Source organism: Rhinatrema bivittatum, chromosome 1 (assembly GCF_901001135.1).
Source record: "Rhinatrema bivittatum chromosome 1, aRhiBiv1.1, whole genome shotgun sequence".
Taxonomy (NCBI): domain Eukaryota; kingdom Metazoa; phylum Chordata; class Amphibia; order Gymnophiona; family Rhinatrematidae; genus Rhinatrema; species Rhinatrema bivittatum.
The window spans coordinates 227,818,792-227,832,294 of NC_042615.1; the positions used below are offsets into that span (position 1 = coordinate 227,818,792).

At 44.3% G+C, this 13,503-nt stretch overlaps 1 protein-coding gene across 6 annotated transcripts in view; it reads right to left on the reverse strand.

Moving 5' to 3' along the window:
- NSD2 (nuclear receptor binding SET domain protein 2) overlaps window positions 1-13,503 on the reverse strand; it is a 467,195-nt gene that overhangs the window by 176,959 nt on the left and 276,733 nt on the right. For all 6 annotated transcript variants that reach the window (XM_029592506.1, XM_029592533.1, XM_029592496.1 and 3 more), the window contains exon 12: window positions 12,897-13,020. In XM_029592506.1, the coding sequence (XP_029448366.1) occupies window positions 12,897-13,020 (124 nt within the window). The remainder of the gene's footprint in view (window positions 1-12,896; window positions 13,021-13,503) is intronic.

Genomic DNA, 13,503 nt, shown 5'->3' on the forward strand with positions numbered 1-13,503 from the left:
GATCCCTGGAAGACACGCCGGTCAATGGCATCAAGGAATTTCTGTTCCTTACCAGGGGGGAAAGGAAGAGGGGGGTTTTGATCTTTTTGCCCTTTTTTTGGGCAGATTCTACAACCGCAGATTGGTGATCCAGCTGAGGTTTCTGGAATCCTGGGGATGACTGGACCAAATAAGTGGCATCAGCTTTTCTGTTGACTGGAGCAACAGAACCAGGGTGTTCCCAGTTCTTTTTGAGGAGATCCAAAAGAACCTGGTGAATAGGGATGGAGGTTATTTCCTTGGGAGCATCCAGGAATTGTAACAGCTCCATCATTTGATGTCTGTCATCTTGTTCAGTCTGCAATTGGAAGGGAACCAATTCAGACATTTCCTTCACAAAATTTATGAAGGATAGGTCCTCTGGAGGAGAACGCTTCCTGCTTTCAGTAGGAGAAGGTGGCGATAGCAAGTCATCGGTGTCTTAAGAAGAATAGTCGGTCCAGGTGTCATAGGGATCAGGACCTGCCCCTCTAGGAGCCTGAGAAGGACGGGATGATTGTATTCCTGAAGGTCCCAGTTTAGGCTCCGAAGGCAGAGGGAAGAACTGGAGGCACCGATGAAGGCATCGAGGGCACCGGTGCGGGTATCGATGGATGAATCTGTGGTGCCGATGGGCGCATCGGCATCGGAAGAACTCCCGATGGAGGAATGCGGAACGGTGTTTCCCCTCCCGATGACAGGGTAAGCGGGGAGGGCAACGGAGCCATCGGTGATCCAGGATCCATCGGTGGAAAAGCGGCTATGAGTGCTTCCATCTTCAAGAGCAGCGGTGCCAGTGCTGCCGGAATCGGATCGGTGGTAGGTTCCACAATTGGCACCGGTTTCGGTGTCAGAGGAACTTGGAGTCTGTGCATTGCCTTATCGATGGCCTCCTGAACCATCCGGTCCAGTTCTTCACGGAGACCTGGAGCAAGCAGCCCCAGCTCCAGAAGGGAAGAAGGAGGCAGAGGCATAGCAGGAGGAACCACCATTAAAGGCGGAGTCGCGGCTCCCGATACCCGTCCAGGTGAGGGTTGCCTCGGTGACCCAGTCGCAGAAAGGGTCAGTGCCTTTTCAGGACGGGGTTTCTTCGATGGCGGCTCGGACGATGGTGAGGTCAAAGATTTTCCTTCCTCAATGGTCCGAGACTTGTGGTGTCGATGTCGATGTTTCTCTCTACGATCCCCTCGGTCCTGAGGGGGAATAGAGGTAGTCGAAGGCCAAGAAGTCGACACCGGGCGGTCACCGGCCGGTGGCCGATACTGGCACGAGGTGGACAGTGCTGGTTCAGACCACATCGATGCAATGGGCAGCGTTGGAGTTTGAGAACGGAAGAGAAGTTCCAGTTTCTCCATTCGGGCCTTGCGACCTTTTGGTGTCATTAAGGCACATTTGGTGCAAGTCAGGACATCATGTTCGCCCCCGAGACACTTTACACAGACTTTATGCGGATCTGTAATGGACATGGTGCGAGTACAGTCTGGGCACTGATGGAACCCCGACGCCATGGCCTTTGAAAAATTTAGCCACAGTACGGTTGACGGCCAGTAGGCCGTGAGGGCCAAACTCGATGGGAATCGACCGAAAATGGGTAAAAACTTACCGGAGTACCGCGGAGTCAAAAATTCGAAGGAGGGACCCCTGTGGGGTATGGAAGTTTTTAGTAATTCCGTGAGGAAAATTCCTGTCAGGAATCTCTGTGGAGTTCCTTAACCCACGTGGCTACTGCTGAGCGAAAAAAAGACTGAAGGGGGATCCTGCTGGCTGCAGGTTTAGTGCCATGCTGGGCATACCCAGTAGGTGCCAGTCAAAGTTCTAGAAACTTTGACAAAAGTGTTCCATGATTGGGCTCCATCCTGTGATGTCACCCATATGTGAGGACTACCATCCTGCTTGTCCTGTGAGAAATTCCCATACTCTGGGGTGCACATTGGTCATCAATCGTCGTAACTGTCCATCAGATTCCTTCTCCTCAGGGGAGGAAGAATGACTTTGCTCTGTTTGGTGTCGAAACGGGCCCCCAGGTACTCTAGAGACTGGGAGGGCTGCAGACTGCTCTTGCCCATGTTCATGCAGTAGGTTCTTCACTTTGCTGGTCACCTGCTGCCTCTCTTAAGAACATAAGAAATTGCCATGCTGGGTCAGACCAAGGGTCCATCAAGCCCAGCATCCTGTTTCCAACAGAGGCCAAAACCAGGCCACAAGAACCTGGCAATTACCCAAACACTAAGAAGATCCCATGCTACTGATGCAATTAATAGCAATGGCTATTCCCTAAGTAAAATTGATTAATAGCCATTAATGGACTTCTCCTCCAAGAACTTATCCAAACCTTTTTTGAACCCAGCTACACTAACTGCACTAACCACATCCTCTGGCAACAAATTCCAGAGCTTTATTGTGCGTTGAGTGAAAAATAATTTTCTCCGATTAGTCTTAAATGTGCTACTTGCCAACTTCATGGAATGCCCCCTAGTCCTTCTATTATTCGAAAGTGAAAATAACCGAGTCACATCTACTCGTTCAAGACCTCTCATGATCTTAAAGACCTCTATCATATCCCCCCTCAGCCGTCTCTTCTCCAAGCTGAACAGCCCTAATCTCTTCAGTCTATCCTCATAGGGAAGCTGTTCCATCCCCTTTATCATTTTGGTTGCCCTTCTCTGTACCTTCTCTATCGCAACTATATCTTTTTTGAGATGCGGCGACCAGAATTGTACACAGTATTCAAGGTGTGGTCTCACCATGGAGCGATATAGAGGCATTATGACATTTTCCATTCTATTAACCATTCCCTTCCTAATATTCTATTTGCTTTTTTGACTGCTGCAGCACACTGAGCTGACGATTTTAAAGTATTATCCACTATGATGCCTAGATCTTTTTCCTGGGTGGTAGCTCCTAATATGGAACCTAACATCGTGTAACTACAGCAACGGTTATTTTTCCCTATATGCAACACCTTGCACTTGTCCACATTAAATTTCATCTGCCATTTGGATGCCCAATCTTCAAGTCTTGCAAGGTCCTCCTGCAATGTATCACAGTCTGCTTGTGATTTAACAACTCTAAATAATTTTGTATCATCTGCAAATTTGATAACTTCACTCGTCTTATTCCTTTCCAGATCATTTATATATATATTGAAAAGCACCGGTCCAAGTACAGATCCCTGAGGCACTCCACTGTTTACCCTTTTCTACTGAGAAAATTGACCATTTAATCCTACTCTCTGTTTCCTGTCTTTTAACCAGCTTGTAATCCACGAAAGGACATCGCCTCCTATCCCATGACTTTTTAGTTTACGTAGAAGCCTCTCATGAGGGACTTTGTCAAACGCCTTCTGAAAATCCAAATACACTACATCTACCGGTTCACCTTTATCCACATGTTTATTAACCCCTTCAAAAAAATGAAGCAGATTTGTTAGGCAAGACTTCCCTTGGGTAAATCCATGTTGACTATGTTCCATTAAATCATGTCTTTCTATATGCTTTACAATTTCATTCTTGAGAATAGTTTCCACTATTTTTCCTGGCACTGAAGTCAGGCTCACTGGTCTATAGTTACCTTGATCGCCCCTGGAGCCTTTTTTAAATATTGGGGTTACATTGGCCACCCTCCAGTCTTCAGGTTCAATGGATGACTTCAATGATAGGTTACAAATTTTAACTAATAGATCAGAAATTTCATTTTTGATCTTCCGAACACTTTGCCCTGATCAACCAGTCGTCCAGGTAAGGGTGAACCAAGATCCCTTCCTTCCTTAGTGTTGCTGCCACAACCACCATGATTTTGGAGAATGTTCTGGGGGCGGTTGTAAGGCCGAAGGGTAGCGCTCGGAACTGGTAATGGTGACCCAGTATCACAAAGCGTAGAAAACGCTGGTGCTTTTGATGGACTGGAATGTGAAAGTAGTCTGAGAGGACCAGGGAGGTCAGGAACTCCCCTGGTTGTACTGCCATTATTACGGAGCGAAGGGTCTCCATGCGGAAATATAGTATCCGCAGATGACGGTTGACGTTCTTGAGGTCCAAGATGGGCTGGAATGATCTTTCCTTCTTGGGAAAGATAAAATAGATGGAATAGCGCCCCGTATTCTGTTGGGGCGCAGGAACCGGAGTTATTGTCTTCAGACTGAGTAATCTTGTTAGAGTGGTTTCCACTGCCAGTCTCTTGGTGTGGGAGTGGCAAGGTGACACCCTGAGGTGCCCTCCTGTGGAGAAGTCATCTCTGACTTGCATACGTCCGGGAAGCTATCGTATGTAGTGGTTCCAGACCCGTCCTCAGACAGTGAAGGATCAGGCTTTGGTTCCCACTGAGCTTCTTCACAAAGCTAACACAGGTAGGACTCCAGTTCAGGCTGTGCGGCTCTTATGTGGTAGGCTGTACAAATAGTGCCTTCTGGCCTTCTTGGACGCCGGTGCCATTGAATTTATGTTTCAGCGCACAAATTAGCTTCACTGCGCATCGGCCAACGGATTGTCAGAGGGGAAGGGAAGATTTTGCAGACGACCCCCGCATGTAAGATTGTGCCCCCCCCCCCCCCGCCCCCAAGGGTCTCGACATGTGTGGACCCTTAAACCGGATCAGGGCCTAGCTTAACCAAGGCTGCTCAACCTGATCGGTGCTCCCTTTTTTTTTTTTCTTTAACTTGCTGGAGGCAGAGTCGGTACGGCGATCCGAGCTCTGGAGACCAGAGACCTGAATTTAAAGTTTCTCTCTTATCTGGTCTCGGCGCTTACCGCTTGTGCATCTGATGGTCTCCAGCTGCGGGGGGGGGGGGGGGGGGGGGGGGGGGGGGGGGCGGGAAGAGGGTTTTACCTTCACCACTGCGCTTGGATGTGCACCCGCTGCCTTTCAGCCACTCTGGGGGCTAAGTCCACGCCGGGACCAAGGCACACCTCTGAGGGATATCTGAGATCACCTCAGGAATTCTCAACTGGGGGATTGATCCTTCTCAAGGTAAATTTATCTTCTTATTGCAATTTTCCTAACACTGTGCTAGTATGTGGGATAGTGTCCGCATCTGCTAGGAGACAGAGTGATACTGAGGAAGTGAGGTCAGTGCAGGAGTATATGTACCCAGGATGACGTCAGCTTTGAAATCTAACTCCATCTCCCATCTGCTAGCAGAGCAGCACATAACCCACTGGTCTGAGGCCATCTGGCTACACACTAGAAAATTTAATTTAGTATTTCAGTTTGGTTATGTCTTCAACAGTGAACTTACCAGAGGGAAGAGCAATACAGCATCAATGAGGAAGATTAAAACTCCACAATGAGGGAAGAGGAAATGCATCAGGGAATGCTTATTTGAATAGACTGGTTCTTATATGAGGACCTAAAACCTAACTTTTTAGGAAATCTGCTCCACAGATGGGGAGCTAGACCACAAAGCGCAGAAAAAGGGGAGTAGTGCTGGGTCATAGAAAAAGAAGTGAGGCAGTGCCAGCCTTTCTATATATTTCAAAGCAAGGAACAGAATTTAAAAGGCTGATCAAAAACAAACAGAGCCAGTATTGAACAACCAAGAAAAGTGATATGGGAGTTATCAGAAGAGCAGAAAGACAAGTGATAGAGCTGTGAAGGAGCTGAAGAATTGGAAAAAAAAAGCGTTGATGACAACTAGAAGAATGTTAAAATGTACACAGGGCACAAAACAATATATGAAGGAAGACACATTTTAGAAGAAAGTGAATCTTATGAATAATTTACAGCTGATGGAGTAGAGCAGTGATTCACAACAGTGTGTCGGGACACACTGGTATGTCATGGGGCCAGTAGATAGTTGCCTCCTTCTCAGCTCGGGTGGGAGTTGGTTGACTTCTCTTACATTGGGCCTGATGGGAGGCTACTCTCACAGTCTTCTCTTCTTTCTGGCCCAGTGGGAGGTTGTTTCCTCCTTCACCCAGATCACAGCGAAACATTGCCAGCTCCTGCTGCTCTGGGCCTGATTGGACGCAAACTTTATCTTCCTCTACTGAGTCTGGAAGTGATGCTGCTGATCTCTTCACCATGTGGAGGGTGGGGCAAGGGAAGTTGGGGATGCTGGGAAGATGAAGGTGGAACGGAGAGGGAGTGTGGGGGCTGCTGAGCAAGAAGGATTAGGAAACAAGGGGAGTCGGGGTAGCCAAGCAGGGGAGGGAACGAATACAGGGAAGAAGATGTGGGGATCAGGCATGCTGGGCAGTGATATGAATGTGAGCAGATGATTGAAAGACAGTCATCGGGAAAAGTGAAGGATGATGAGAGGCATGGAAGGGGAGTGATGGGTGCAAGAGCCATAATGTGTCAGTTTTGGGAATGTGCATTTCTTCTATCTTTGTACGTTGCTTAGTGTAGGCGCATATGTATTTCTGTTTCTAAACTCTCCAGTTTTGCACTGTATGCAGAGTGGCTATTTGAGGTTTCCATTCCAGTTTTTGTCTCCAGATTTGTAATTTGAGGTCTTTTATTCTGTATTCGGTAAAGGTCAGATCTGTATGTGTGACTGAGGTGAGGTATTTTTACTAATAGTTAGGGATTTGTATCAATCTTCTTTTGTTGCGTTTCCTCATTCTCAATAAGACATGTATTGGTGCTGCACTGCTACCTTTTCATAGGAAGGGCTATTGCTGTTTGAGTTCTTGGAATTAGTGTTGCAATGGTATAAGGTGGTCTGCTACACATGTGCTGAATGGTTTTTTTTTTCCTTTTAAGTTTTATATTTTACAGTGCGCATGGCAGTAAGGAAGTTTGTGTTTCTGATAGCACCAGAAAGCAAAATTGCTTACCTTCTAATAGGTGTTAACCCAGGACAGCAGGATGTAGTCCTCACATATGGGTGACATCGATAATGGAGCCCTATATGGAAAAACTTCTATCAAAGTTTCTATAAACTTTTGACTGGCACAGAGTGCCCCACTGAGCATGCCCAGCATGCTATGATATTCTCTGCCACAGGGGTCTCACTTCAGTCGCTTTTGTAGCAATCAGCGTTAGCCAAAAATAAAATAAGAAAACGTAACGGACCCAACTCCGCGGGGTGGCGGGTGGGTTTCATGAGGACTACATCCTGCTGTCCTGGGATAACACCTATTACAAGGTAAGCAATTTTGCTTTATCCCAGGACAAGCAGGATGCTAGTCCTCACATATGGGTGATTAGCAAGCTAGAGGCTGAGTCATTTTGTAGTGAAGCAACACTGAAGTATTGTTGGTGAAAATGAGGCAGCCGAAAATCACAGCAGGTTGGATGTAGGAGGAGTTGGGATTAAACTGAAAACAAGTTCTTTAAGACAGATTGCCCATAGGCTGAATCTTGTCATCCTTTATCCAGACAGTAATGAGCTGCAAAGTATGAACAGAACTCCATGTTGCTGCTTTACATTGTTTAATATCTGTTGCAATATAAACCGGAGTGATAAGTAACTCTGTTACCTGAACTTCGGTATAGAAAAAGGTTATAAATAAATAAATAATAATACATATGTCAAGAATTGGCACTGAAAGATAGTGCGCTACTGAGGTTGACATTGCTCTTACTGAGTGTGCCTTTACTCTCCCTTGGAGAAGAAGGCCTGCTTTTTCATAGCAAAACTGTATGCAATCTGCTAGCCAATTGGATAGAGTATGTTTACCCACTACTTTACCCGGTTTATTCGGGTCATAAGAAACAAAAAGTTGGTTGGATTTCCTGTGGACTGCAGTGCGGTTTAAGTAAAAAGATAATGCACGTTTACAGTCCAAGGTATGTAGGGCCCGTTCTCCTTGGTGAGAATGAGGCCTTGGAAAGAAAGTGGGCAAAACTATGGATTGGTTCAAGTGGAATTCCGTAACTGCTTTAGGAAGGAATTTTGGATGTGTACAGAGAACCACTCTGTCATGTAGGAACTTCATATAAGGTGCGTACGTGACAAGTGCTTGTAATTCACTAACTCTCCTAGCCGAGGTAATGGCTATGAGGAAGATAGTCTTCCATGTGAGAAATTTAAGATCACAGGAATCTATGGGTTCGAAAGGAGAACACATAAGCCTTGGTAGGACCAGATTCAGGTCCCATTCTGTGACTGGAGGCCGAATTGGTGGCTTAAGTTGAATTAAACCTCTCATAAATCTACTGACAAGAGGTTGTGTTGCGATTGGTGCATCTCCCATCTTGTTATGGTAAGCAGAGATTGCACTTAAGTGTACCCGGACAGATGAAGTCTGGAGACCAGATTCTGAAAGATGGTATAAATAGTTTAGAAGAGAAGATGTGGAGCAAGTGAAAGGATCAGTATTGTTTTGTTTGCACCACAAGGTGAATCGTTTCCATTCGGAAGAATAATTCTTCCGGGTGGAGGTTTACGTGAAGCTACAAGCATTTGGGATACATCAGCTGAAAGATTGAAGGGTTGCAGGATCAAGCTTTCAACATCCATGCTGTCATGGATAGGGATTGGAGGTTGGGATGGCGCAACCGACCCTGATCTTGAGTTATGAGAGTTGGAGCTATTCCCAGATGAACTGGATCCTTGGCTGAGAGGTCTAGAAGTGTGGGAAACCATACTTGTCAAAGCCAATATGGGGCTATGAGTATCATGGACCCCTTGCCTGTTGTAGCTTCACTAGAGTTTTGGTTATGAGCGGTATCGGAGGATACGCGTATAGAAGGCCTGAGTTCCAGTGGCGAGCAAAGGCGTCCCCGGGTAAGTGGTTTGACTGCTTGGACAGGGAACAATAAGTGCTCACTTTGTAATTCAGTTGTGATGTAAAGAGGTCTATTGTTGGTTGTCCCCAACATTGAAATAGTTTGGTCGCCACTTCTGGATCCAGAGACCATTCGTGAGGCTGGAAATGACGGCTGAGACGATCGGCCACTACATTGTGAATGCCTGCCAGATAAGTGGCCCGTAGAAACATTGAGTGTGCTAGGGCCCAGTCCCAAATCTGTGCAGCCAGAAGCAAAGTAGCCAGAAGCAAGAAATAAGCTAGGAGCAGTGTATACCTAAGTAAAAAAGTTGAATAGTTCAGCTCAGTTACTCACCTTGGAAATGTGTTGAGGTAGTGTGATTGGGTTTGAATAGGGACCAACATTTGTTAAGCAAGAGAGCAGTGAGTCACTCTGGCTGACTAACTGAAATTAGACTGTTTGGATTTCCCAACCCTCCTACCCCTCGCCCACCTACCCCTAGCTCATCCCTTAATTTATAGGCAGGTGCCACTTTCACAAAAAAAAAAAACCAAACCAAAAAAAAACAACTTTGAGAATTGGATCAGGCCACTACCAGACACATAGTGAATTCACTAATACATTTAAAGGACGTTAGACACATTCCTACTCCCATAGCAACCTAAAACTTAACTAGGAACTGATCAAAATTGAGATGAAGGCAGCAGTCCAGCAGCAAGAGGGGGGCTTCCTAGGCTTTTGCATAGAGTGTCACATGTATGATTTTTTACCCACCGGTGAGAAGTTGTACATGTGCATGCAATGCAAAGAGCTCCTGGCTCTCAGAGAAACAGTCCGATCTCTGGAGGCTAGAGTGGCAGACCTGGAGGAGCTGAGGCAGACAGAGAGGTATATAGATGAGACCTTCAGGGACATAGTAAAGTCCCAACTTCAGACTGGCAGCCCTGGTGCTGCCTTGGAGGAAGAAGGTCTCATGATGGGAGAGCACCAACCAGGTGCAGCAGGAAAGGATCCTGTAGCAAGGACCTGCTCTCCAGGTGATACATTGTCCTTTTGCACTGAGGATATCTCCCCAAGGCCTACTGCCCAGGAGGGAAGGGTTAGGTCGGCCGTCATAGTTGGTGATTTGATTATTATGAATGTAGATAGCTGGGAGGCTGGTGGGCGTGAGGATTGCCTGGTAACATGCCTACCTGGTGCGAAGGTGGCGGACCTCACGCGTCACCTAGATAGGATTTTAGACAGTGCTGGGGAGGAGCCGGCTGTCGTGGTACATGTGGGCACCAACGACATAGGAAAATGTGGGAGGGAGGTTCTGGAAGCCAAATTTAGGCCCTTAGGTAGAAATCTTAAATCCAGAACCTCCAGGGTAGCATTCTCTGAAATGCTCCCTGTTCCACGCGCAGGTCACCAGAGGCAGGCAGAGCTCCGGAGTCTCAATATGTGGATGAGATGATGGTGCAAGGAAGAGGGATTCAGTTTTGTTAGGAACTGGGGAACCTTTTGGGGAAGGGGGGAGTCTCTTCTGAAGGGATGGGCTCCACCTTAACTAGGGTGGAACCAGACTGCTGGCACTAACCTTTAAAAAGGAAATAGAGCAGCTTTTAAACTAGAACAAAGGGGAAAGCCGAAAGTCGCTCAACAGCGCATGGTTCGGAGAGAGGTATGTTCAAAGGATACTAATGATGCTTTAGAATTAGGGCATCCCGACAGTGAGGTTCCAATAATTAGAAAAATAGTCCAAGTGCCTGTAACTACAAAATTACTCAAATAATGATTTTATTTATGAAATTGTAACCGAACTTTATTGGCATCTGTTAGAATGTAAGATATCCTACATTTACTTACCTTAGTCTATGTGCCTATTTGTAAACCGTTGTGATGGTATATAACTCAGCGACGGTATAGAAAAGTTTTTAAATAAAAAATAAAAATAAATAAAACTAAAAACTCACAGGAGCTAAAAAATTCTAACTTATCCCTATCAATTAAAAAGCAGAATGAAAATACAAACAAAAAACAAACTTTGAAATGTTTGTATGCTAATGCCAGAAGTCTAAGAAGTAAGATGGGAGAATTAGAATGTATAGCAGTGAATGATGACAGACTTAATTGGCATCTCAGAGACATGGTGGAAAGAGGATAACCAATGGGACAGTGCTATACCGGGGTACAAATTATATCGCAATGACAGAGAGGAGCACCTGGGAGGAGGTGTGGCGCTTTATGTCCGGGATGGCATAGAAACCAACAGGATAAACATCCTGCATGAGACTAAATACAAAATTGAATCTTTATGGGTAGAAATCCCTTGTGTGTCGGGGAAGACTATAGTGATAGGAGTATACTACCGTCCACCTGGTCAAGATGGTGAGACGGACAGTGAAATGGTAAGAGAAATTAGGGAAGCTAACCAAATTGGTAGTGCAGTAATAATGGGAGACTTCAATTACCCAAAGGAACAGAAGCAAGGTACTGCACTACAAAATAATCCAAATCAGAGAAGTGCAGATCATAGAACTTTTAGTCCTGATCAAAGGAGATTCCAAACAATTTATGCGAAAACAATTTATAAATTTTATTGCGGCGACTCCACTGCATAATGTTATCACAGAAAGTAATTTTCAAGGTGCCCCAACACGGTCCCGTGTTTCGCCGGTGGCTGCATCGGGGGGACCAACAAAGGATTCAATCAATCTGCAAATTTAAAATGATTAAAGATCAGGACAACAAACAATGGGCTGAAGCCGATGTACAACTTAAAGCAGTAGAAAATAACATACCTTGGTGCAAAGTATTCACAAGATGGCAGGGAGTGCATTTACCCTTAGTACAACCAGGTATTTTAAAGGCAGAATTTCCTATGCGTTATCCATAGTGTGGGTCTGTGATGGACATAGTTCTGCCACAAATAGGGCATTTTTTGAAGCCCGTAGCCATGGTTAGTCGGACAGCCGTCGACAACTAGGCTAAGAAAAAACGGCATGGAACAGACGGCAAAAAGAAAAAAACTTATCGCGATGGAATTTTATGGGAGACCCTTGCGGAAAGAAGTTTTTCTAAGCTTTTTATGAGGTATGGTAAATTTACCACACAGGACTCCAAATTAACCGCGAGGCTAACGGCTCCGTGGAAAAAAGAAGACTGAAGGGAGATCCCTGTGGCAGAGAATATCATAGCATGCTGGGCATGCTCAGTGGGCACACTGTGCCAGTCAAAAGTTTATAGAAACTTTGATAGAAGTTTTTCCGTATAGGGCTCCATTATCGATGTCACCCATATGTGAGGACTAGCATCCTGCTTGTCCTGGGATAATATCTTTTTTATACAGCGAGTTGTATATGGAATATCCTAGTTTTGTTCTGCATCCATTGTTTGGGGATGAGGGGGTGGGGGGGTTCCTGTGGATGCAGAGTATATTTCCATTTAGCCCTGTGATAGTCAAGTGTTCAGTGTGTCATGTGTTTAAGCATTATCTTCCAGTTATGTTCCAGTAGAAAAAAGGTTGAGAACCACTGGTGTAAAGAAGTACATACATAAGAAATATAGATATGGGGTGAGAAATTTCTTTTTTGTGGTATTTTTTTTTATATCAAAAGATATAATTTTAAAAGCATTCATGAACAGCTCAAATCTATGATCACTGATTACTAATTGTTGCCAGTTTACTTAATCACTCCCAAAAAGAGGTAGAAAAACAGAAAATTATTTAATCACTTTATAGTAGCAGCTTAACCCAATTACAAGTGGGCTAACAGCAAGAAGACATTACATTCAGCCTCTTTCCTACAAGCAATAAAGACATCATGAGCCACAGGATAAGAAAGATATGCATTTTGGACTTTTTCAAACTGATAGAAATGGGTGCGAAGCACCATCTTAAGCATCAGTATTTCTTAAAAAAAATAAAAACAATACACAGCTATGGAAACAAATTGAATACTCTAATAAAATTAATGTTAAAATACACCAATTATTATTAATCAAATTTTTCACTGAAATCTCTATGAAATTTTGATGTTACACATGGTCAAAACATAGCAAAATTATTATAACTAGGAAGGATGGGGAAGTTTTTCTTATTTTTACAAGGGTCCTAGAAAGCAGGGGCATAAGAAATCACACTGAAATGTGCTTCAATACATTTTTATTACATTACTAATGAAAAAGACTGTTACAAATAATAGGAAGAGTAAACGTGAAAAGAATCTGATTAAGCTTACCAGAAATGCAATCCCTGCATTTGAATTTTCCTGGTGGTTTCACAGAGAGCCCAAGGCAGCTTAAATGGAAAGCACTAAAGCACTGTCCTTCGCACAGAAGAAGTTCTCCGGCTTTTTCACAAACCTTTGCAATAAAAAATAAAAATATATATATTTATAAAGATCACAGAAATATATATATGCACCAACAAATTTCCAGATGTATTATTCCCACCAAATTTCACTCGTCCAAACATATAAAGCATGTTGCTTTTTTTTGAAGATCCTCTTTTCTTGAAACAGTTGATATGATAGAAGAAAATGCAATTTAATATTTAAGGAAGAATATCCCACTCATAACATAAAAAACCCTCTGTAGCTTTCTATTAGTGCCTGACATTACTGAAGCTTCCCTTCTATTTTTGGTATTATTTTCATCATTTCAGATTGGTCTATTGAGGATGGGCTGGGTTAATATATTAAAGTCGAGGTAGAACTCTTGCCATTACCATATCTCTTGACATCTGATAGAATTGGACCTTGTCTGATAAAGCTCTATACTGAGATCAGATTAAAAAAAAAAAAAAAAAAAGTCAGACCCCTGAATATACTGAATTGTAAGGACACT